Genomic DNA, 26,954 nt, shown 5'->3' on the forward strand with positions numbered 1-26,954 from the left:
GAAAGGTCGGATTTTTGCAGTCAGCATGGATTCTGTCATCCATGTAACCCAGCCTTGGTCCTCAATGCTTCTCTCTTTGGCCCCAATCTTCCAGGAGAAGGTGGCAGGCAAGATTCCCCAAGTGAGTGCCCGTCAGGGCTGTGCAGCTTGTCTCTGCCCTCATCTTCACCACGAGAGACTTCTAGCTCAGAGAAACAGTGTTCTCTCTGAGGCAAGACAAATCTGGATAGGGTGTGAGACAGGAGGAGACAGATGGAGTGGAGGCTACAGAGACCACAGGTCTAGGTTCAGGTCTTGTTTATAGTACATGCTAACTGGTAGCCTTTAATTTGTATTAACTTCAATCTTTTTGTCTGTTACATGAGGACAGTAACATATATCTGAACAGATCCAGGGCACAAACAACTCTCAACAGTGTTAGGACGCTCTAAAGGTGGAACTGTGTGTGATGGATTTGGTGAGTGCCAAGGAGACCAGCATGGCCGAAGTCAGCTGGGCAAGGAGAACAGTGGAGGTGGGGTTGGGGAGGTAGAGAGGCTGTCATAGCAGGCCTTTTGGGTTCTATTTTGAATGAGATGAAAAATGTTTAAGCAGAAAAGTAGCGTGATTTCTTTTTTATTCTATTTTATTTTTATTATTTTTTTTGGAGAGGTTTTTGCTATAGGGCATGTGTGCTTACCAGACAGAGAGACAGGAAACGAGAAATCACCCCCCAAGGGGGATGGCCATGCCGCAGTCCTTTCCCCTCCGTTCTCCTCTCGGGATCTTGGGCATGCACGCACACGCGCCCGGCGTGAGTTTTAAGCCTCTGGGTCCGGGACGCAAACTGCGGTCGACTACGTGGGAGTCCAGCAACATAGCCATTACGCTAACTGCTGGTACCATGTGATTTCTTTACATTTAAAAATAGTCTTATCTGACTATAGGAAGAAAATAGTTATTAATAAGGCCAATGAGGGGATGGAGCAATCAACTAAGATGATCCCCCATGTCCCAGTGAGAGGCTTTGCTATAGGGCATGTGTGCTTACCAGACAGAGAGACAGGAAACGAGAAATCACCCCCCAAGGGGGATGGCCATGCCGCAGTCCTTTCCCCTCCGTTCTCCTCTCGGGATCTTGGGCATGCACGCACACGCGCCCGGCGTGAGTTTTAAGCCTCTGGGTCCGGGACGCAAACTGCGGTCGACTACGTGGGAGTCCAGCAACATAGCCATTACGCTAACTGCTGGTACCATGTGATTTCTTTACATTTAAAAATAGTCTTATCTGACTATAGGAAGAAAATAGTTATTAATAAGGCCAATGAGGGGATGGAGCAATCAACTAAGATGATCCCCCATGTCCCAGTGAGAGGCAGTAGTGCCATGATGCAGGTGGGAGAGGTGGAGAAGGGAAGGTGGTCATATTCCAGAGAGATTAGAAGAAATTCTCACAATCATTTATCAACAGATTGCATATGAGGGGGAGGAGAAGAGTGGAATCATAGAAGACACCAAGATTTTTGGCAGAAATAGCTGGAAAAGTACCAAGATAGGAAAAAGGATATCAAGAGGTATTATTGAAGAAATTAAGATTTCCTTGTAGCATGTGTAAACTTTGAGATGCCTATTAGAAAACTAAGGAGGATGGTGAATCAGTTGGTGGATAAGTGAGTCTGGTGTTCATAAGATGGTTTAGGGCCTGCAGGTGGTTCATCAGCATATAGATGCCGTCTAAAGCCAAGTACCTGGATGTGTTGGCCAGGGTCATGGTATAAACATAGAAGAGAAGACAGATAAGCCCCAAACCTGGGTCTGCAAACATTAACTCTAGAAGAAAAGCCAGTGCAGGAGGTTGGGGAAGGAAAACCAGTGAGGCAGGAGCAGAGCTGAGAACAGGGCCTCCAGAGACTGCAGAGAGTCAGTGTTGCAGAAGCAGTGATCAGCCAGGTGTGATGCTGGCAGAAGCTTGAGAAAGATACAAATGGAGACTTGCCCACTAGGTTGGCAAAGGGGGGTCATTGGTGATTCTGACGAGGGGTACATTGGAGAAAACAGCACAATTGGAATGGACTCAGCAAAGGATGGGAGGAGAGGAAGTTTAAACAGCAGGAAATTATAATGCCTCCATTGATTTTTCTTGACACTGCAAGGTCATAGAGAAATGAGGCAGAGTCTACAGGGACAGTGGAGGATATTTTGTAGACAAGACATACATCTAGCTTGTCCGCATATGTGAGTAATCCAAAAGGAGAGGAAAACTGGCTGGGGTTAGTGAGCAGGGGCTGGAGTCTGGACCCAAAAGAAGGGTTGGCATTAAGAGCACAGAAAGCTCACCCATTGTAGGAGGAAAGGCAGACAGGGCATACAAAGTACTGGTTGCTAGGGGTGGAGGGAGGATGGAGAGCCGTCACTTGTATTTTCTCAATGAAATGAAAGCTGGATTTCTTGCTGTGGCTGTCAAGCAGGCATGGAAGTGAAAGAGCAACAAGCCACCTAGCTTTGTTGCTGCGAACCTGAGTGCATATTCATATTATGAACAGAAGCAATGAGAGTCCTTAATGGTGGGAACTGCTTCTGGCTCAGGTGGCTCGCAGTGCTGAGCCTGCAGCCTGGCACGTTGAAGGTACCTGTCCTGCCACAGATACCAAGGGCCGTGCTGCTTCCCCGACTTAGGAGTCTGTGGTCACCACAGGCAGTACCAGCTATACAATACCTTGTTCATCTGGAGTAAGATGCAAGTTGTTACTTGATTACCTTCAAGTAATCAAACCCAGCTTCGTAGAACAGACTTTTATTCTTCCCATAGGAAAACTAGTTATCAAAGTATAGACAGAGGGAGCAGCAGTTAGCGTAATGGCTATGTCGCTGGACTCCCACGTAGTCAACCGCGGTTCACATCCCGGACCCAGTGGCTTAAAACTCACACGGGGCGTACCTGCGCACGTGTCCAAGATCTGGAGAGGAGAATGAAGGAGAAGGGATTGCGGCGTGGCCATCCCCCCCGAGGGGTGATTTCTCACTTTCTATCTGTCTGTCTGTCTGGTGAGCACACGTGCCCTATAGCGAAAAACCTCTCCAAAAAAAAAAAATTATAGACAGAAATATGCTCAATGAATATACAAAGATTTTAAAAAAAAGCTCATAAAAAATGGAATTAAAGTACCAGTTTATTTTGGTGCAAACAAATTTGGAATCCATGCACAGTGTCTTCATAATACACATTTTCCACAAACTTGTTGAAAACCCCTCATATTTGACTTTTTTTTTCTTTTGGTGCCAAAGCACCAAGTTCAGTCACTTCCCTCCTATAGAGAATACTGAGGGAACCATGAAATCTTTTTTTTTATTAAACTAGAGTTCAATCTCTGCATTCCTTCTTGAATCTTCCTGAAGTTCGCTTGGCATACCATTTATTAAGATGACTTTTGCATGTCCTTGTGTTTATTTTGAGTATCAAAGTTTGGGAGTGCCTTAGCATCAATGGCTGCATAGCACCCCCTTCATGGGCTCGAGTCTCGAATGTGACAATAACTGCATTTAGGGAAATGATCTCTCTGTTCCTTTTATCTGAGCACCGCATAGTGACAACTAGAACAAAATTACTGATTATCACATTTTATGTTCACTAAATTCAGATCCTTTTTCTAAGGATTTCACAAAAAGCTCTGCTTTTGTGCCATGTATTATCTTAGCAGACAGATTCATCATCTAGCCAGAGATTATAGCTCCCTGTCCTTGTATTGATACATGTGACAAGAGCTTCCTTTAGCCTGGGCATCCAGTTACTTAGTTTTGTGTAGGGGTGCAGAAAGTCTTTCACCTCACTTTGACTTAGAAACAAGTAAGGAGGGTTTCCATCCTTCCAAAGTACATTGAAAGGAGCCAGCGGGAACTCTGTTCTCTTCCTTTCACAACTGCTACTGGCGTAGGTAGTCCCCGGGGTATAAAGTTAGATCACACATTCTCTGCTACACTTAGAATAAATGTGAATACTTAGCTCTAAATCTTCAAGGAACCAACCAAATCTTCATGCTGAGCAGCAAGACTCCATAAAAATAAAAAGCTTCTTTGAAGAAAAGCATAACTTAAGGAAATGTCAGGCTGGGAAAAGTATCTGCAAATATGAAAGAAAGGTTAAAACTATTTTATATAAATCAATAAAGGAATGTTTAAAAAATTGGCAAAGGATCTGGACAATTCACAGCAAGGAATATGATTTTTTAAAGCAAATTTATCAAACATTTCCAATATGTACAAATTAAAATTATGTGCACCTGGTAGAAATGCTTCTTTAAGATGATAGCAAACAGTGAATATCAGGACAGTGGAAGACCTGGCTGAAGAGGCTGAGAAGGAACAGTATGAAACAAGAAAGAGAAGTCGAGATATTCTGATGTGTACGTGGTTCAGGGAGTGAGTAGTTAGCACAGCCACAGGGAGGTCAAATAAGATCGAAAGCTAAAAATTACTGGATTTGGTCACTATAGGGTCATTAGTAATACTTAGAGTGTCTTACTCCTTGCTTACTCTTCTAATTACTCCTTGCTTCCTCTTCTACTTTCTTGAATCTGCACTAGTATGTCGTTAAAGTACTGTCTAGTTCAATTTTCACTTTACCTGTCTCTTACTTGATCTGATGTTACTGATCACTACATTCCTCCTGACCTCTTTAAAAAACTACTGATTTTCTACTTCAGACCCCACCCATCTTTCTCTGCCATCCCTTCTACACACACTGCATTTCTTTTACTACACCCATTGCTTTAATTAATATATATACACATACATACATATACATATATGTATATATGTGTATATATGTATACATGTGTGTATATATACACATACACATACATATATACATATATGTATATTATATATACATATGCATACATGTGTATATATGTGTGTATGTATATATGTATACATATATGTGTGTGTATACACACACACACACACACACACCCCACACACACACACTCTTTTCTTTCCTGAGCTTTAGAGATGTCTAGCATCCTGATGGACATCTTTACTTGGATGCCTGCGATACCTCCAAATTTGGTATTCCAAGGCTGAATCTGAATTCTCACCTGTATTCTTCCCTCTGATCCCTTTTTCCTAAATACCATACCTTGTATAACAGACCACCAAGTTGTCAAGCCATTGAAATGGGCATTGTCCTCCACTCGTTATTTCTTCATTTACCAATCAGTTATTGTTGTCATCTCCTAATTAGATCCTTCAGATCTCTCTCTCCTGCATCCAGGCCACTTGCCATTTCTCACCTAGGTTATAGAGTTATCCTCCAGGCTAGTCTCCCTATCTCAATCTTTCCTTGTCTCTGGTATTTCCCACACTGGACCTAGATCCACCACCTCATGTTAAATTCTTTGCTTGCCACTTCAGCTTCATCTCTATGCTCTTTGTCTATAGATTCAGATCAAATTGATTTTCTTTTCAGTTCTTAAACATGGCATGCCTTCTCTCTCTGTACCTTCACATATGCTTATGGTCCTGCCTGTTCCTTATTGGTAAAATTATTCTCTATCTTCAGGAAACTTCTATAATCCTGTGAGTCCAAGTTGTGTGGACCTCCTCCGCAGTCTCCACTCTACCTTTCTACACCATAACCTTTTCTGCATTTTCTGCTCATTTCTCCTTTTTGTCTGCAAATCAATGTGTTCCTTTAAATTTTTAGCTTTAAGAAGGTAAGGACCATGGCTTTTTGATGCACCATTACATTTCTATCTTCTGGAACAAGTGCCTAGAAGAGTGTGAACATCATGGCCAGTCAGTGTTTGTTAAATGAAATGAATGCTCTTCAAAGTATTTTCACATCCATTATCTCAGTGGGGGTAAAGTTGAACAATCTGGAGAGGATTTTAGCGAAACGTGAGCTCTCAGTGGATTAGAAGATTAAATTATTTGAGTTGTTTTGCAGGAGTAGGAGGAAGCAGAAGTTAGAGTCAGGAAAGCTGGTTAAGAGAGTAGAAGCATTTAAATTCCACCTCAAAGAACAAAAAGGAAGAGATTTTTAAAAACTAGGTCACACCACTTTTAATTTTATTATTTTTTTAATAAGTGAAAACTGTAAGGCATGAGAGTGTTTTAATAGTTAAAGCTGTCACATTGTCTACCTTATAGGTTTTTTTTTCCTCCACCTAGAAGAACTGTAGGTAATATTTTAAATTTTCCTATATAGTTTATTCAGTAAATTTGTTTTATTTGAGGAGATGCTTACTGAAATAATTAATTATAACTTTTCTTTCCCTCCCACCAAAGAAAAAGAGATAGAATGTATTTTTAAAAATTAATAGGTTTTTAAAGCCAGGATAAAGTTAACACCAAAAATAAAGGAATGGACAATCAAGAGGAAATCCAGGCTAAGAAAACTTACATACAATAAACTACTTTGAGGACAAAATTAACTCTAAACTATCTTGAAGTCAAGCAGAAGGCATAATGTATAAGATAACTCCGCTTGATATCTTTTAGCCTCTTCTCAAACATGAGCTTTCAAAAGCTGGAGTGCTGGCAATTAACAATAGATTGTGTAATGAGGCACTTGAATTGCAAGTGGAATTGGATGCTAACTGTGCTGGTTGCAAAACAAATGCTCAGTTTGGAAACCCTTGAAGAGATCAGCCTGTGTTCTGTCTCAGATGTGACTTTCTTATTTATTATTTCTTTTTTTTTTCTTTTCTCTTGTGAGAGGTTTTTGCTATAGGGTGTGTGCACTCACTAGAAAGAAAGAGAGAGACAGAAAGCAAGAAATCAGCCCCCCCCAGGGGGGGATGGCCACACCACAATCCCTTCTCCATCATTCTCTCAGGATCTTGGGCATGCACGCACATGCACCTGTTGTGAGTTTAAGCCTCTGGGTCCGGGACTTGAACATGGGTTGACTATATTGGAGTCTAGCGACATAGCCATTATGCCATCTACTGGGCCCACAGATGATGACTTTCTAAATTCTGCATGGAAAGGTTCATTGCAGAATATTTTTTAAAAAGGAAGGTCAAGACTTTTTCATCAAAAAACAGCCTCAAATCCACTTGACTAGTTTAAAATATATTTATTTGGAGCCCCTAATAAAAGAGAGATGCTTGGTTTAGAGCATCATATGGAGAGGATGCCTTGGTCATCTGCTCCAGCAATAAAAGAATATTAATGTATATTTAGAGCATGATTAGCTTTGACCAGCCAGCATTATATTCTACAGTTCTTATCTGATAGAAAAGTTAGCTCAAAGATGTATCCCCAATAAATACATAAACTGACTCTGAGTGGTGGTGGTTTGAACTTTCTGACCGTAATTAATAGGTGTATAGGACGTTTGATGGTTTCTGAATGTGAGAATGACATGACTAACTTTTGTGAGAAAGTGTGCCGTCTTGTTATAGAAGAAGGCACACAGAAGTCTCATCTGCATGTGGCAGCACTCCTGGTTTTAAGGTTGAGTAGCAGTTGTAGTGCAGTTCATGTGATTTAGAAACAGTATTTGCTCTGATTCACTAAGTTTTAGAGAAACACTTAGGCCTGCAGGGAGTACTGAGACCATGTGGCTTGACACCTGGATGGCCTCCATGGTAGAGTTGAGACTGCAAATACATTAATAAAGGTTACCAGAGCTTGAGTTAGTTGTCCATTGTTCTGTGTTTGGTAGAATGTAATGTCAACATCACAGAAAGTGTAATCATTCCTCAGAGATCAGGAGATTCTGACCACATACCTGGTAGAAAGCAAGCTAGCTCTCGCCCTGTCTGCAGAGGGCTTTGAGGAGAAAGCCAGCACACCGAACATCTGGAATTTGGGAGAGGCAAAGATGGTCTGATGTATCTCCTGGGGAGACTAAGGAAAAAAAATAACACAAAAACCGAACAAACAAAGTACCTAAGAGGTGACAAGGGAATGCCTTTTGCTCATTCTGAAAGCAGGATAAGAATCTCCCCCATGCCTACGAGCACTGCCCAGCTCCTCTTTGAGCTGTTTGCGGTTGTTCTTTATGTTGTGGTTTCTGTGCAGTTACCTCAGGGGTTCCTCTGCGTTACCCGGATGAGTCATGTGCATGTGCTGCCTGGTGTGGGATGTTTGGTTCCGAGACTAACACACAGGAAGAACCTGTGCTTGATACTGTAGACAGCATGGCATTGTCCCTGGATCTGTTCTCTTTGCCTTTTCACTCCCTCGTTCACATATAGAATGAGGGAGAACATGGGAGTTTTAACATTTGCAATAAAGAAGTCTGCCTGATGACTCAGTTTTCCCTGCACCAGAGCTGGTTTTTCTTTTCATTTCTTTCCATGCACCAGATGCGTCTTCACAGCTGGGAGCGCGGCTGTTGGGGCAGCTGTGTGAACCTCTCAGCAGGGCCACGTGCCATTTGTGGAAATAAAGAGAGGGGCAGATAGGGGGACAGGAGTGAGGGTGTATGCTCTAATCATAGAGAACCACAGGAAAATCTAGGCAACTTTGTACCACCTTATCTCTCTCCGCCAATTAAATTTTAATTGTTCTTAATCTTTTTTTTTTTTTCAAAACAAATTTTAGAATCAGATATCTCATGAATTATTTACCAATGCAAGTAAAATATAGGATTTAAGTGTAGGATTTAAGCATGATGATCTTAATCTCTCTTTTTTTTTTTTTTCAAAACAAATCTTAGATATCTCATGAATTATTTACCAATGCAAGTAAAATATAGGATTTAAGTGTAGGATTTAAGCATGATGAAATGTGCTTTTCTCCTCAAATTTCCCCCTGGATTAAAACAAGGTTAATCTCGGCACCATGGTGGTGGAACTAAAAGATGAAAGTCCTTCCTGTATTCCTACAGAGTACAGTACAATCCACAGCCCGTCAACACCTATTAAAGACTCAGAAACTGATCGATTGCGTCGCGGTTCAGATGGGAAATCACGTGGACGGGGCCGAAGAAACAATAATCCTTCACCTCCCCCCGATTCTGATCTTGAGGTATGTTATAGAAATATTATGTCATGGAAACTGAATATGCCGAAAAAACTCTGGGCTCACCCTGAAGCCTAGTCATTAAGGGAGCCCGATCCCATATGGCTGATCATGTAGTTCGAATCTAGGACCTGATAGCTTGAAAAACATATATTTTTCAAAACTGCATGTGTACGTGCCTGTCCAAAATCTCAACAGGATGGAGAAATGCAAGAGAAGGGATTGCAATGTGACCATGCCCTATTGGGGAGTGTTTTCTGCCTTTCCCTCTCTGCCTGTCTCTCTCTGGTGAGTACACACGCACTCTGGCAATTAAAAATAAATAAATAAACAGGTAAATAGAGTGAATTTCAATTTTACTTTTGCACTAAAATAAACTCATACATTTAATTCCATTTTGCCACAAAATGTTTTAAAGTCCCCTGATGTTAACTATAGGCTAAGCAATTATTTACTTCTGTTTTTGTTTCTCCTATTAATTACACATGTTAAAACATCTGTTTACCTCCCTGCATTACAGGAGGTCTTCAAAAAGATCATGGAAGATACATATTATGAGAAAATATGCATGGATTTCAAAGATTTTTGCACCAAAATAACTCATACTTGTAATTCCATGTTTTCATGCACTTTTTGAAGTCTCTTCATAAATCTATATTATTTCTTTATATAGTTTATTTCCACTATGCAGAAAGGTAATACAGAAAATTCTGTAATTCTTAAACAAAATTCTGTCATTTCCATTTCAATTACGTAAGTGTCATACTGAAAATGCTTAGTAAAATCCACTTTGAAATTAAGACACACTTGGGTATGTCGAGCCAGGAAAATCTGGAATGTTCTAAACTGAAAAGGTAATCACCTTATGAGACATGTTTGGTGGGAATTCAAAAGCGGGAGGGATTAAGTAAGAACTTAGGGGAGGTAGATTGCAGAGTCTCAAATCCACTGCAGTTAAGTTTCTGCTTTTTGCCAAGGTGAAATTTGATGGTGGAAAACATGATTATTTTGGCTGAAAAGATGAAGTTTTTCCAACAGAATCTATGTGTATGATTATGTACTGGTGTGAGAAAGGGGAAGAAAAGCAAGCTTGGAAGGCAATTTGTGGTATCTCAAAGACTTTTTTGAAATGAGGTCTTCAAATCCAATTCTAAATACCCAAACAGTGTGTCTAAGAGCTTGAGTGATATATCTACTTAAATTGTTTGTTTCTATAACTGAGACTTAGAAAACCTGGTAGGAATGATATACCTTGGTCTATCCCTTTGATAACTACCCAGCGGATAACATGGGAAATAAATTATGTGAAGTTTTAATTTTTATATGCAACTTTTAATACTGGATTGTTAGAAGTCATGATGTGTTTTTTCTATTTTCTATACAAAAATACATCATGACTTTTCCAACGATCCAAAAACTGACTCAACAAGAGTGACATGTAAGATTAGTTCTTTTTAATACTTCCTAATGAACAGAGATCATAGATAAGGAAAAGATAAATGATCTTTAATTGATTGCCCCTTTCTATCTTGAAAATTCTAAACAGGCTAGTTATAACTCAATTTCCATTTCTTCAGAACTAAGCCTGGATTTTACCACAGAAATAGAAAGGACGTAGGTTATTATCTCATTTATATATATATAATATATATATATTCATATAATATACGAATAATATATATATGAATAATATATATGAATAATACACATATGAATATCTGTGTGTACACATATATACACACATATATATTTATATGTATATAGATGTGGCTAAGATAATTATTCTCTTGTGCCTCATCTGTGGCTCTGTCTGTAAAAGCTGGGAGATGCTCTTTGTGTTTTTTTTTTAAAGTAAATTTAGACTTTTTATCTCTCTCCCATTTCAAGACTACTTTTTCATCTTAAAGTTAATTGAAAAATAGTTTTCTCAAGCAAGGAAAAGACACATTGATTTGGTTCTTCCTTTGTAGAGAGTATTCATCTGGGACTTGGACGAGACAATCATTGTTTTCCATTCCTTGCTTACTGGGTCCTATGCCAACAGATACGGGAGGGTGAGTACCAAGAGGCATCCATTTTTAATTTATTTGGAATGAACATGCCTAGAATTTCTTTTGTCTAAATGAATAGAATTTAACTTTAATAAATTTAAAATATAAAAAGGAAAATAACTGTCTTGATATAGTGAAATATACATATAAGGTAAAAGACATTCAAATTAACAAAAGAGATTTTTAGGTCCTTAAAAATGAGACAGACTTTATTTGGTTGAATTCATATACTACAGAATGAATAAAAGTGGTGAGGTGCTATTCTAGAATGAAATATAACATATATAGGTGGCAAAACATTCTTTTTAAAGTTTATTTCCTGAAAGTGAGAGGAATAGTAATCCTTGATACTGTCTCACTACTCAGCAATAGCCCCTTCCCCTTCTGCCCCTAGCACTGGGTATGCTCAGCTCAAACTAGGATCACACCCAGGGCTCACTCACATGGCTCCAGCATTGTGCAGTGGCACCCTACCACCTGCACCGCCATAACTGGGCTCGAAAGACCTTTTTAAATTTGTTTTACATGCCCTGTTATTTTTACTCATGAAACATTCAATGGAGCAACTATCCACTTGCTATTGTCTTCAGTGATTAGCAGTATTGGTATTTTATTGTCAAAGCACTTACTATGACTGTCTTTATAAGTCTTTTTGCTACTGGGGCTCCATTAGTGGGATGTAGTATTGGGCCTCTGCATGGCAATGGCGCAGTCCATGTGGGTTAGAATTGTTTTTAGTACTTATCTTGGTTGTAAGGAAAGAATATCACACATCATCTATCATGAGAATTTCAGTTTCAATTTTTCTGCATTTAGTTTTCTCAAAAGCTTGGAAGCTCTTCTTGGTATATTATATGGTAGTTTCTTAAGTCATTCCCATGCAGAAATCATGTTATTTAAAGTGGCTATCAGTAATTTCTGAAATTATCCTAAAAATATGGTATTTCTCATTAAAAAAAAAAGTTTTTCAAAGAAATAATATTACAAACCTTGAAGCTAGTGGTTTGGAGACTTAGAAACCATTCTTATATCATGGTAACTCTATGGGCTTATCACCACTAAATGTTAAAATTGATACGTAGTGCCAGCCCTGTCTATAGCCCTGAGGTGCTGTATGGAGGAAGCCAACCTCACATGGCCAGCTGGGGTTGACATCATGGCCCCATTGGCATCACACAGAGTATGTATGCCCAGGATCCTAAGAGATTGGAGAAAAAAAAAAGATTGCAGCATGAGCAGACCCTGCTCGGGGCACTTCCCTCACCTGCCCCCGTCTCTCAATCTCTTTCTCTTCTGCATGTGCCATTTTTCATTCAAAACAAAATTGATACCCAGGAAATGTGCATGTCCTCATTTTAGATTTAACCACATATGCATTCTTTCAATAAATGCTTATTTAAATAAATATGCATTGTCTGCTGTGAACATACAGTCTGGAGGTGAAAGTGGGGGGATTATCACTTCAGCTTCTCAGTCTAGCTGTCTTTTCCATAGCCCTAAAGACACATCTAATCAGAAATAGGTTTGGAGAAAACACACATTTGTAAGAACAAGAATATCGTACCATTTGAATTTCTTTTCTGAGTTATCTGTTAAGCATCTTATTGTTAAGCAGGTTCTCTATAAGAAGATAATTGAAAAAAATGTATACACTCAGACAGTCAAAAGATGTATTGTGTGCCTAGCACATAGCAAGAATTTAGTAAATATCAGTTGTGGCTTTTTATGGGGGAGGGACTATTTTTTTCCTTTAATCAATATTATTACTATCTCTATTTCTATAAAAACTGCTACTTAAAAACAAATTAAAGTTTAATATATGCAATATTACCATGTGGTTAGTAGACAGAAGTTAAGACCTTCTTAACTGAGGCATGATAATGTCCCTATGACTAATTCCAAAGGAAGAAAGCTAGTTCCTGGAACTCACTCACAAGTGTTGATAAGAGTAGGTACTTAGAAAACCAACACTTGAAAACCATCCAGAAAGTCTTAGGTCTTTACAAGCTCTCATTAAGCACCAAATTTGTGCAAAGATTGTTGTCTCTAACAGTATGCTATGAGTCATTGAAAGAAGCCAGCTTAAAGTGAGATAATGGACATCCCCTGACCTACTGACCTCATGTCACTCTTCGGCCATAAAGTATTTGTTTACATGAATTCGTTCCTAACCTAGAACCTCTTGGTTTATTACACTTTTTCATTCAGATATTTGGCAGTCTTTAAATGAAACACTCTAAATAATAATTATTAATTATATGAGTTTAATTTTTAGTGTCAACATTAATATTTCAAGGTTTCATCAAAGGGTAGTTCGTTAGTTTTCTTCTACTAGAGTAAGTGATTAAAAGTTTTATCTCATGATTTCCAAAAGCCAAATTTATGTATTCTTTAAAGTATGAGTTATGTAAATTATTTAAATGCAAACTTTACTCTTTATTGATAAGGTAGATGAGACTAAGAGAGAACTTCAGAAAGCCAATTATTTGAGGAAGATCTCCCTAAGTGTGACTTTGGGTCTGAAGTCTGAATGATCTGAAGGCATCGTGTGACAATCAAGAGAAAGGATGTTCTTTTTTGTTTGCTTATAAGCCAGAGAGTATGTGCTCTGGCTAGGGAGAGACAGAAAGAGGAGAGAAATAAAACACCTCCCAGTGGAATGTAAACATGCCACAATCTCTGCTCCTTCATTTCACCACCCTATTGGGATTTGAGGCATGCACATACATATGCCCAGCCTATTTGTAAAGCTGCTGGGGCTGAGATTTGAACTGTGTAGTTGGCCGTGTCAGATCTAGTTCTCTTAACTACTAGGCTATGGGACCAACCTCAGGAGGAAGAATGTTCTAACCAGAGAAAACAGCAAGTGTAAAAGCAGGGAAAGATTTGTTGGGGAGGGACAGACACCAGTGTGACCAAACTTAGTAATGGAGATAGAGAGTCAGCAGAGACACAGGCAGAGATGAGGCAGGTTCCAAGGGCTACCAGTCATAGTCTGTTGCCTCTGGGCAGGAGCCATAGAATGTCTTTGGAGAACATCAAGGAGAGGTAAGAAGATCTGATTTACACTTTTGGGTAACTTCAGCTGTGTGTGGAGAACTAATGGTCGGGGGAAGAAATGCACAGTCCAGATAGGAGGTTTTAGTAGTGGTCTGATGCATTCTTGGACCAAATGGAAAGAAGTGATTGGATTCTGGATTGTGTTGCAAGTTAGAGAATAGGATATAGAAATGATTTGGATTGGGGTGGTGGTTATTAATTGAAAGGAGTGTAAGATTCTTAGATTTTTGTCCTGCACGAGTAGGTGAATTGTTGTGTATTTATTAAGTTGGGAAAGGGCTAATTTAGAAGGAGAATAGAAAGTTTGCAATTGAATAACTCTGAGAAGCCTAAAGACACTGATTTGGACCAGGCAAGAAATCAGTTAGAAAGTAAGCCCAGGACACCAAGCGGGCTGGTCAGGGCTGAGACATCAGGTTTAGAGCCAGCAATGCACAGGTTAGGGTCAGAAGTTCTTTAGATGCTATTAGCTTGATTTCTTTCAGGCACATTCTGAGCAACTTTGTGCTGGACACTGTGGTCATCCTGTGGTCTCATTGCCCAGTGGCAACCCTTCCCCAAAGAGTTTTAAAGATATTGAATCATAGCCAGAAGCCTGCAAGACAGCGCATTTAATGTCCTCTTCATTAGAAAAGTTTATAGTTGACCAGAATTTGGCCTCAGATCTGATCATCAAGCCTTGTAAAAATGTGTGGTTCAGTAAGGATTCTTCCAAACAATTCGAAAAACCAAACTGGTCAAAATATCTTGCATCCCTTTTGTTCCCCCAGAAGAATGAGGGGGGAAGTCTTAAAGCAGTTCAGTGCAAGACTTCTTTTTTGGAGCATGGATTTAATGGTGATCCTGTGCATTGTCCAGGGGAGCATGTGGCTGGGCCTCACTTTCTGTGCATATAAAGGAATGAATGCCTGACAATGTGATAGCTGTTCTGTCTCCATGGGAACCAGATACTTGAGAAGTAGCTTAGTCACAGTAGCTTAGGCAACTCAGTGAGGAGGCCATTCAGTAAGGGGATACAGGATCTGGTTGATATAATGCAAAATTAGGGCATGTTACAGCAATATGTAAAAAAAAAAAAAAGTCTGAGAATGTCCCACCTTCGATGTAATCCTAGCTGTGGGAAGAAGGCATGTTGGGTGTTATAAGGAAATGTTGTTTCATAACAAAGGTGCTAGGAACAAAAAGAATGTGCTGGGTAGGTACGACCTTGGCTAGGGAAGAGGAAAGAAGCAGCATGTTTTGAGAAAGAGGAAGTTAAGACAGCATAATGCTTAGCATTTCTAGTCGTAGGCATTTTAAATTCATTTGTTAAAAAGTTTGCTACAGAGCATGCGTGCTCACCAGAGAGAAACAGGGACAGAGTGAGACAGCACCCCCCTAGGGAGAATGACCACACCACAGTCCCTTCTCCATTCTCCTCGTGGGACTCTGGGCACACGCACACCCATAACCTGTGTGCATTTTTCAAGCCACAGGGTCTGGAACTCAAACCAGTCGGTCATGTAGGATCCAGCTGCCTTAACCACCATGTCACCTGGCTGACACTTAAGTTCAATTTTTAATTTAGTTTAAAATTCCCATGGATTGGGCAGTGTTACAGCAGAAAAATGAGGTGCTCTATGAGGCTGACATGGATTTGCTTCTGGAGACCTCCCTGAATACACTGAGTACATACATGTCCGTAACTGGGGGGTTAGCAGAAGTTGGAGATGAATCGCAGTGTTGGGACTCTGCGAGGTATTTCTGTCTCAGTCACTCACTCATGGAGAAAATAAGCTATATATATACACACACACACACACATACATACATACATATACACACACACACACACACACACACATATATTATATGTCCAGCACTCATTGCTCACTGTGTCAATCAATACTCTGCAACTGCTATTACCAAGTTCATTTTACAGATAGGAAATTAACACTTAGGAGAGGTGAGAGACCAGATATGCAAAACACTTAGCAGTATGTCTAGCGTAGAATAATCAATAAATACTAGTTATACATGAATAAAAATGTGACTTTACTATCAAAAAAATAGTTGAACCCTAGCATAATGACCAGTGAGTAATATGGTGGCAGTGCCTTCAAATTTCTGAATTATTACATGTGCTACACCTTACAGTGTAACAGAGAAAGCACCCGCTTTGACTTAAAGTAGATTAGAGAGGTTTTTTTGTTTTTTTTTTGTTTGGTTTGGTTTGTTTTTGGGATAGGGTGTATGTGCTCACTGGAGAGACAGAGAGAGAGAGAGACAGGCAGTGAGAAATCACCCCCCAGGGGAGATGACCTGGCCACGATCCCGTCTCCTCCATTCTCTTCTTGGGATTTGGGACACGCGTGTGCACACACACACACACACACACACACATACGTGCCCGGCGTGAGTTTAAGCTGTCGGACCATGATCAACTACATGGGAGTCCAGTGGCATAACCATTAAACCATCTGTTGGTCCCTTTTCTTAGAAAGTTTTTCTTTTTTTTTTTTTTTGGTCAAGTAGATCTAGACTCACATCCAAACTCTGACATTCCAGCTCTTTGACCTTGGGTATGTTATTGCTCTTAAGCCTCAATTTCCTTATCCACATAGAATTGTTTAAAGAATTAAATCATATTGTGAATTTAAATGACCCAGTATCATATTAGTGGCAATCTCAGCAGCAAGGAAAGCAAATGCTATCTATAACTGCTCTTTGAGTGTTTCTTTTGTAACTGCCAGCTTCTATGGGGAACGTCATAATGAGTCATTAGGTTGTTGGAAAAGTTGTGACTCATTTTTGTATAGAAAAACAGAAAAAATATGTCATGACTTTTCTGACAACCCAGTAGATAAACTAACCTCAGTAGCGGGGCTGGGGGATGGGGTGTTCTGTTTTTAGTAGGTTGGGGGAAGAAACTTTCGAAAGCACTGTGTATAGCCTAGCTTATTAGACTTTGTCAGCAGCCAGCAAAGACAGTTGCTACTGCTCTTTTTGGGGACCACACTAAACCCCAGGATCTTTTGAAGGGTGATACTCTCCCATGGTGGTGAAGATGCTCAACTCTTAGTATATCACAGAGCAGCAGGAAACTCAGTGTCCTCATGCAGTTACAGAAGAGCTGGTTACTTTAGTCATACGATCTCTGTTTTGGAACCTCTAGAACCAGGGTTTGGCAAACTTTTTCTGTAAAGGGTAGGAGAGTAAATATCTTGGGCTTGGTGGGCCATTTGCCTGTCAAAACTACTCAGCTCTGCTAGGGCAGTGGCAGCCATGGACCATGCTTTGACAAATGAATGTGACCGAGTTCAGATACAACTTGACTCATGGAGGCCAGTCTGTGCCTGGTGGTTAGGGTAGCTGGATCCCACATGGCTAACTATGTGGTTCAAATCCTGCACCCAGCAGCCTGAAAGATACAATGGGCATGTGCACATGTGTGCCCCAAATCCCGAAAGGTGGGAGGAATGGAGAATTCTTCATGGGGGGGGGGACTTTCTTCTTCTCACTGTCTGTCTTTGATGAGTATTTATGCACTTCGAGATATATATATATATATATATATATATATATATATACACACACACACACACACACACACACACACACACAAGAGGGACCAGCAGTTGGTGTAATGCCTATGTCGCTGGACTCCCATGTAGTTGACCGCGATTCGAGTCCTGGACCTGGTGGCTTAAACTCACACTGAGCTCGTGCGCGCCCAAGATCCTGAGAGGAGAATGGAGGAAAAGGGATTGTGGCATGGCCATCCCTGCTGGGAGATGATTTCTCACTTTTTGTCTCTCCGTCTCTCTCTGTTTTTCTGGTGAGCACACATGCCCTTTAGCAAAATATCTCTCAGAAAAAAAAAAAAATTTTTTTTTTTTAGACCAGAACTTGATAGACCATACCCCATAGATCAAATCTGGCTCATAACCAGCTTTGTAAGAACGTTTAAGCTATAAATGTTTAAATTTTTAAAGAGTTGTTTTTAAAAAGCAAAAACACTGGGGAGTCCTATAACACAGGAGTTAAGTGCTATGCACAGAGAGCCAGATCCCACATGGCTGACCACAGTTGGAATCCTACCACTGACAGCTTGAAAACCAGCCAGTCATGTGTGCACGTGTGCCTCTCGCTTGTCCATCTGTCTCTTTCTCTGTCAAGTTTAAAATAAAATAAAAATAAAATGTGCCAGGGACTGTATCTGGTTTCAAAACCAAGATCTTGTCTGTTTCTTTAGAGGGAAAGATTGCCTAACCCACTTTCTAGCACGCTCTGAGCTTTCATTGATTCATTTTACTGCTGCCTTCATAGCAGAGGGACAGTTAAATGGCAGCAACACTGTAGTTAATTAGATTGGACTCTCTGCGAGCATTGTGTATGCACATCTGAGGCCCCATTGAAGCATAGGCCAGCACATGAATTCCTTAGGGTAGCTGCAGTGGCTGAAACAAATGGGCCTGAACATAATGGCACAAACACAATAGAAATGGATCTCTTTCCTAGTTGAAGGGTGTAGAGTACATATCCCAGGTTGCTTGGTTCGGGCTAAGTTTGGTGGTGCAAAGGCTCGTGCCGTTGTCACCATGTAGTTTTTGAGGCTTCTGGGATGATTCATCAACATACTGGTTCACAGGAAGAAAGGGCAAGGGCAGCATGAGCGAGATGCTCTGTGAGTCAGCCTGAGACCCAGCTCTGCCCACGCTCTTGGCCTCATCGTATGGCTCAGTGCAAGGGAGACAGTGGAGAGTGGCTTTGTGTGGCCCAGAAGAGGGAATTGGTTTTAGTGAATGGGTAGTAGTTGTAGCCATAGTTCTCAACTGTTTGACCAATGAGTAAAACCCAAAGCACTCTTTCAAAGCCCCTGGCGGCTCTGGCTATCCCAGTAGAGCAGTACCAGGGCTTTGTAAGTGGTGGGCTAGAGTGATATGTACCTCGTGTATTCCCAACGTGTGGTGTCCTAATTGTATGTTCTGCTTTGTATAGCATTGTTAAATTAGATCAAAATTATGAATAGTCATGTGTCACTTAATGATAAGATATATTCTGAGAAATGCTTCGTTAGGCAATTTCATCAGCTTATGAATATCACAAAGTGCGCTTGCACAACCTAGATGGTACAGCCTATCTACACCCAGGCTGTATGTTGCGGCTTAGGTCTCCCACTCGTAGAACACAACCTGTCTAGCATGTCACTGTATTGAATACTGTATGCAATTTGGATAGAAAAACACATTAACGCATCCCAACTTTTCCGACAACCCAAGAGCACAGTGGTATTTGTATATCTGAACCTATCTAAGCATAAAAAAGTTTTATTAAAATTAGTGTCTAAAGGGACCAACAGATGGCATAATGGTTACATTGCTGGACTCCCACATGGCTGACTATGGTTCGAGTCCTGGACCTGAAGGCTTGAAACTCACGCCAGGTGCACATGCGTGCATGCCCAAAATCCCAGGAGGAGAAAGGAGGAGAAGGGACTGCAGTGTGGCCATCCCCCTGGGAGGTGATTTATCGCTTTCTGTCTGTCTCTCTGGTGAGCACACGCTCACCCTATAGCAAAAAAAAACTCTCTATAAACAAAAACAACAAAAAAAAATAGTGTTTAAAAGAGTAAAACTGGCACATCTGTGTAGGCCGCTTACCTTGAATGGAGCCTGCAAGTTGGTCTGGGTAGTAAGTAGTGGTGAGTGACTACGAAGGCCTAGTACTGGACAGTACTGTAGACTCTATAAACACTATATGCTTAGGCTATAAATTTATTAAAATACTGTTCCTTCTTTAGCATTAAATTAACCCTAGCTTACCATACTATTTTTATTTATAAACTTTCTGATTTTTTTTAAAGTTTCTGACTCTTGTAATACTTAGCTTAAAACACAAACATACTTGTACAGCTGAACATTAGTCTAGGGCTCCACAGGGTTACAACACCAGTATCAGCCTTCTACCTCCACATCTCGTCTACCAGAAGGGCCATGGTGAACAAAACAACAGATTAATTCGGCCACAAGAGAAAATGATGCAGTTGAGACGTCGCGAACTTGAGTATGAGGCAGCTGCTGCCAATGTAACATGGTATACTCTTTTACAGTCACCTTTTATTGTAAGTAGAAGGATGTCTAAGGATTTAGAAGTATAGCAAATACATAAATCAGTAGCATAGTCTATTCTTACTGTGATCAAAATGACATCTATACATAATTGTAAACTCTGCTATACCTTCATACAACTCGCCATGCAGTGGGTTTGTTTACACCAGCGTCGCCACACTCGTGTGAGTAATACATTGCACTATGAGGCCACGATGTCCCTGATGGCACTAGGCAATAGGACTTCTTCACCTCCAATGTAATTGTGAGACCAATGTCATATGTGTGGTCCCTCATGGACCCAGATGTCATTATGCAATGACATGACTCTACATAGCTTCTGGGTTCTGTGGCATGACATAGAATCTAAACTCTCAAACAAACAAAAGCAACATTTTGAATGCTGGAGGGATCTCCAGCTGCATGTGCCTTCTCACCCCTCTTCTTTACCCTTAGCCTGCAGGTTGCTCTTGTCCTTGTACTACCAGCCCCTTCCTCCTAAGTTCAGTAACACAGACCTGCCATGTATGTTCTTGCAACCTTCTTGAATAAAGCCTTCTTATTCTGTTTTTTTTTTTTTTTTTTTTTGGGGGGGGGGAGGGGGTTTTTTTTTTGGGGCACCAGAGAGAGAGAGACAGAGACAGTGAGAGGGAAAAATGAGAAATCACCACCTCCAACACACACCCCCCCAAGGGAGATGGCCACACCACAATCCCTTCTCCTCCTTTCTCCTCTCAGGATCACGGGCATGCACACACATACTCCTTGTGTTGAGTTTCAAGCCACCAGGCCAGGATTTGAACCACAGTCAGCCATGTGGAAGCAGGGACGTAACCACTGTGCCATTTTCTGGTCCCAAGCCTTCTCGTTGTTATTCATGAATATGAAAAGGAATGCAGTGGATGAACAAGAATCAGCAGAGCTTCCCACTCACAGCACTGGCCTGCCCTTGCCAGCGTGGGATCCTTTTGCTCTGTGGTTTTAGGAGAAGCTCCTTATATCTCCCAGTCTCACTTATTCTATGTTAATCTCCACATCTGTGGAATGGGGGCAATCACAGGAGAGCAATGTACAGCAACTAGAAAATTACTCGTGTCACTCCACGAGAAGCGCTATTATCACTGACCTTGGATATGCACAAGAGGGCATAGACATGGCAGGTATTTCCTTGTTGCAAGGAGAGTGAGAGAGAGGTGGAAGCAGAGCATTATCATTGGCTGAAACCACACACGGAAAGGGTGACTATGTGTAAAGTATATGGAGGGATTTCAAAAAGTTCATGAAAAATGTGTGTTATGGAAAAACTACACCTGGATTTCAAAAATGATTGTATCAAGGTAAGTTGACATGTTAATTCAATTTTTCCACAAACTTTTGAAGTCTCTTCATATTAAGAGGATCAAACTTGGAGAAAATATATCGACATAATAAAAATATTGTACCTTAGTGCTAGGTTTATCATTTACACTATGATCTCACATTTATTTCCAGTTTCTCCTTTTTTTCCATTGAGGAAACTGTAGTACAGGAAAGTTAAATGGGGCCAGCAGGTGGCGTGGAGGTTAAGGTAACTGGATCCCACATGGCTGAGTGCACAGTTCAAGTCCTGGACCGGGCAGTTTGAAAAACACCTTGAGTGTGTTGTATGTGTGCCCAAAATCCTGAGAGAAGGGATTGCAGTGTGGTCATTCAACCTGAGTGGAGGGGGTTCTCATTTGCTCTATCTCTCTGTCTCTCTCCAGCAAGCACACATGCACTATAGCAAAAACTAGGGGGGAAAAAAAAGTTAAGTGACTTGCCTGAGGAAGCAAATTTATTAGTTGGCAACACCAGGAATGTAATCTAGTCTCCTGGTTGCTCCTTTTGCCCTCAGAGGAAGGTTGTAAAAGTACTTACCTGCCAGGATTTTGTGCTGTAGGCATGTGGGTGCCACGAACGTCTTGTATTAAAACAGCAGAGTGATATGATAGAGGCGTAAAATTTGGGAAGGTTAATTTAATGGCAGAGAGATTATTGCACAGTCCTTCAGACAGGAAATACGAAAGGCCTAAGCGGTAGATGTAACATTAGGAAGGAGAGTGAGGGAAGAGAGCGGATGAGTGAAATCTGGATTTTGATTGGACTTAGTGGTTGAGCCTCTCCCTTGGCCCTGGGATGGGCCCCTGCAGGTTGAGCCCATTTGGCCAGGTCTCTCTAGCTTTGTCCCCTACCCCCTTTGTACCACCTCTTGGCACTTCTCCCATGTGGGGATTTATTGGGTTTTCTCACAATAAAAATTAATCTTTGGAATGGTGTTCTTTCTTTCTCTTATTCTCTCCTTGGGTATTATTTTCATGCTGTTGAAAGAGAGTCTCTTAAGTAAGAAGAAAATTAACACAGTCAAGTGTCGCATATCTAATCAGTAAAAATGACCTGATTAGCCCTACCATAAGTTTAGATTTTTTTTTTTCCCAGATCATTCAGGCAGTGTTCAACTCTGGTTTATTTTTCATATGTGTACACTCTCTCATGGTAATCCAGATTATTTCTTAATTGGCCCCAGAACTGCAACCAACCCCCAGAACTCCCATGCCATTGTTCAGTGATAGGGTCTTATATACTTGAAAAAGATTTGATATTCTATTGATGGTTTTTGATCTCTTTAGACAGGAAGAAAAACAATAGGACCCTGAGATCTCATAGATGTTTCATATACTTGGGATAACATGTTTAATAATATTTTTTAAAAGAAACAACAATTTGGCACATACTTTTTTTCCTCTCAGATAAGGGAGCTATTTTGCAAAGCTTATCCTTAATCCTTCCCTTGTGAACAGCCAGCATGGGGCTTTAAAAATAAACTGCTTCTGTATTCAGAGTGCCCAGTCCTGTTTTTCAGCTTCTTTTTTTTTCCCCTCAAACAAAAGATCCTGAATAGAGAGAAATTTAAATGACATTCAGGCCCTGTTTGTGGCTGTAATACTAACATTCTAAATAAGGGATTGTTTAAGGAGCCCCAGATGGGTATTTCTCCTGTCATTTGATTGATACAGCCCCAAGATTTGTCCTTGATCTCAGCACACTTCAGATTTTCACGTGGAGAGGCACATCCTCATGCACCTGCTCCACCTGTGAGCATCCCACTTGACCAGGTCACTGCAACTCACAGTGACCTTGTTCCAACGGAGGCCTTGCTGCCCATGTAGGATTAGTATAGACAGTTTAGGAGCCTCATCTTTTATTGCTCAAACTCAACATGGAAGTCTCCTATCCTGAGGTGCAATTGGGTCTTCAGGAAAGTCATGGCATCTTTTTTTTTTTTTTTTTTTCGAGAGAGATTTTTTGCTATAGGGTATGTGTACTCACCAGAGGGAGAGATACTGACAGAAAGTGAGAAATCACCCCCCATGGGAGATGGCCATGCTGCAATCCCTTCTCCTCCACTCTCCTCTCAGGATTTTGGGCATACACACGCACCTGGTGTGAGTTTCAAGCTGCTGGGTCTGGGACTTGAACCATGGTTGACTATGTGGGTGTCCAGCAGTGTAACCACTATGTCATCTGCTGGTCCCATGATGTGTTTTTTTGTTTGTTTGTTTGTTTGTTTGTTTTTAATGCAAAAACACATCATGACTTCCCCAACAATCCAATATTACACTTTTGGAAATGGTTAGACTGTCTTCCAGTTGCTCTTTCTAGTCCATGACTATTTAAAAGCATTTTTTTTAAAGCATGATATATTTTGTTGGATGATCTAAAGAACAATAACAATTGCTCGAGGTTCGTGTAGATTTTGATTTCACAGATGTGGAAAACCTCAAACACAGACCTCCCTTTCCAATCTCCAACATAAACATGGTAAAACTCACCTATAACATATAACCCCCCACTTCCAGATGTCCCACATTTTGGGGCCAGAACAATTTAAAAACAAAAAACAACAATAAACAAACAAGAAAACCTCTTTTCACTAAATTCCAAACTTTGTCTCTTATTCTTAAAACAAACAAACAAAAATCCTGTATCTCAGCATCCTAAGAAAGATGTGCTGCTATTTCCGTTGACAGATGGGGGAAAATACATTGAAAGAGGAGAGATACAAGAGATACATATTTTAAATGTACTTGTAAATTGAACATAGTAACATGGTAGAGAATAATTAAAAAGTGAAATCCACATTTTTTGTTTTTAGTAAGAATGAAATAAGAGTTAAGGATCCTCCTTGTGGTTAAGACATAGGCCCAAAGATGGAGTCCCTGTGGTCAAGGTTTCACAAGAAACTGCACCAACATATTACTGCTTGCAGCTAAGTTTAAAATAGTTATAGAATTGCAGCAAGACTTGAAGCAATTATGTCAATTATGGCTTCTTCCAGGTCCCCCACCACATTCTGAAAACAAGATAATGGTCTTTATGGCCCAAAGCTCTCAGACAAAGACTTGAACAATCATTGACCACTAGTTCTCTAAAGTGTGTAACCTGACTTACTCAGCAGGTGACCCCTCTGGGGAAAAAGAACGGACAAGTTCCTTCTAGCTAGGATAAAAACCCCAGACAGAGCCCCATGTTGCTTCCCACTTTTAGGATCCCTCTCTTGCCAGGAGCTTCTCCTAATAAACAATGCTTTGCGACTCCCTCCTCTTTTTTTTTCTTTTTTTTTTCTTTTTCTTAAGGATTCTGCCACAGAGCATGTGCACTCATGAGAGGAGTGGAGGTGAGTGAGAAATCACCAACCCCTTTCCCTGCTGCAGGGCAGGGCCATGCCACAATCCCTTCTCAGTTCTCCTGGGATTTTAGGCACTTAAACACACACACTTATCCGGTGTGATTTTCAAGCCACTAGGTCCAAGACCAAAATAGTGACCAGCCACGTGGGAGTCCAGCACCTTAGCCACCATGCCACCTGCTGGCCCTCAACCGCCTCTTCTCGTGTGCACTTGTAATTCTTCATGATCACGAGACACAAACTCAGCAGCTCAGAAATCCTGCGGCATTAACATCGTAGGTGCTTTGTACAGCCCAAGGGCTAACTCAGCAAGCTGTAGTTCTCTAAAGTTAGAATGCCTTAAGTATGAAAATAGTTCTTAAGTGTCTGAATTCGAAGAATTTTAGTTAGCTAATTTATACTGTCTTCTGTTTGCTTGCTTTGTTTTACTGTTACAGTTTTTGCCTTTCAGTTTAGGAAAATAAGGTGGTAAAATAAAAAGAGCAGAGCAGAATGCACCAGCCCCTGTAGATGGGAGCCAGAGCTTCTCTAAAGCCAGGAAGAAAGTTGTCCTAATGTGCTACCGTTGTATTTAACAATAAAGAAGGAGAAACTGCTTCCTCATTATCATTTTAGTGCTAGCTTCTTACAATAAAACCGAAATGGCTTATTCTTTTTGGACTGCACGGAATCTACTGTAATATTTGACATTTGAGGCATTGTGAAATCAACACTAAAAATCTTGTGTTGTATCTTTTAAAAACAGTTATATAAAAGGTTAGATTTTTTTTTAATGGTTTAGATAAATGATTAGATTTAAGGCTTCTAGAAAAAGGAGAAAATATATTTTGTTTGAATATTCAGTAAAACATTCTAAAAGCCCAAAAGATAAATAGGTTTTCCTTCAACTTTCCATTTATTTTGAGTCTCAAAGGACAACGGACACTCTGAGCCAACAGTAGAATTTTTGAGAAAACAAATAAAAATGAGCTAAGAAAATCATTTCTGAAGCAGCCTCATTCTGTGGGAAGGGGAGTTCCTCTGTGCTACTAAAAAATAGGTTGTATTGTCATTCGAAGCTATGTGAGGCAGATTTGATTTTGTCCTTGGTTATTTGTGATCATTTTGTTCAGTGCATAACTTTTTCTCCAGTGGGCTGAACTGTGAGACTTTTATGAGACTAGTGTGATTATTTTGTGTGTTTCACAGAAGTTATGTGTTTAAAGGTGTTAGCTCCAGAAATGGGACTCAGGACTGATCAAAGAGAAGTAGTGGAAGTGAAGGATACCAATTTGTCCGCAGGTGACTGACGGTATTCTTTAGCGCCTGTGGAATGTGGGGACATGAACAGTGGCCAGCGATAAGGCACTGGCTCAGCTGGCTGTAGACAGAGCTCAGCTATAAAAAGTGTTTTGTTGTCGTGGGAACAAAGCTGCTGAATTTACAGGAAAGGTTATGTATGCTTGTGCAATACTATCAGTAAAATTGAATATTTGGCTGCTTTATGTTTTCTTTAAAAAGCTCTATAAACTCTACATTCCAGTCCTTTCTCCAAGCTTTGTTCAGCGGAGAGTCACTAGGCAACTCTGTGACTTGATTTGTGTCAGCTGTCTAGTGGTAAAATTAGATTACATGGGGGGAGTTGTGTGTCTTGAAGAAGTTCATGGAAAATGTGTATAATGAAAATATAATAGTGTGTGTGAAATTCAAACTTCTTTGCACCAAATAGACACTTTCATTTCATTTTTCCACATACTTTTTCAAGGTCCCTGTACCCCTTTTCCTCAATGTCTGTAATCCAGCTTCATGAACATGGCTACAACACACAAAGGTGTAATTGAAAGAATTCTTTACCCTCTTCAAAACATTTGTCATGGTACTTATATACAAGGTAAAGGTCAAATATCATGTACAAATACTAGAGTTAACAATTCAGATTGTAACTATAATAGCTCTCTATATAAATAGACTACAAGATAATTTGAACTTCTTTTTTTTTTTTTTTTGAAGAGCTTTTCACTAGAGCGTACGTGCGCTCGCCAGACAGAGACAGACAGAGAGACAGAAAGTGAGAAATCACCCCCCGGGGGGATGGTCACGCCGCAATCCCTTCTCCTC

At 40.4% G+C, this 26,954-nt stretch overlaps 1 protein-coding gene across 1 annotated transcript in view; it reads left to right on the forward strand.

Annotated features, from left to right (window-relative positions):
* The window catches only part of EYA1 (EYA transcriptional coactivator and phosphatase 1), a 261,299-nt gene that overhangs the window by 164,384 nt on the left and 69,961 nt on the right, over positions 1-26,954 (forward strand). Inside the window, exons 10-11 of the mRNA XM_006155104.3 lie at positions 8,819-8,958; positions 10,923-11,006. Of these exons, the coding sequence (XP_006155166.1) occupies positions 8,819-8,958; positions 10,923-11,006 (224 nt within the window). The remainder of the gene's footprint in view (positions 1-8,818; positions 8,959-10,922; positions 11,007-26,954) is intronic.

The sequence above is a fragment of the Tupaia chinensis genome, unplaced genomic scaffold, assembly GCF_000334495.1.
Source record: "Tupaia chinensis unplaced genomic scaffold, TupChi_1.0 Scaffold000436_1, whole genome shotgun sequence".
NCBI lineage: Eukaryota > Metazoa > Chordata > Mammalia > Scandentia > Tupaiidae > Tupaia > Tupaia belangeri.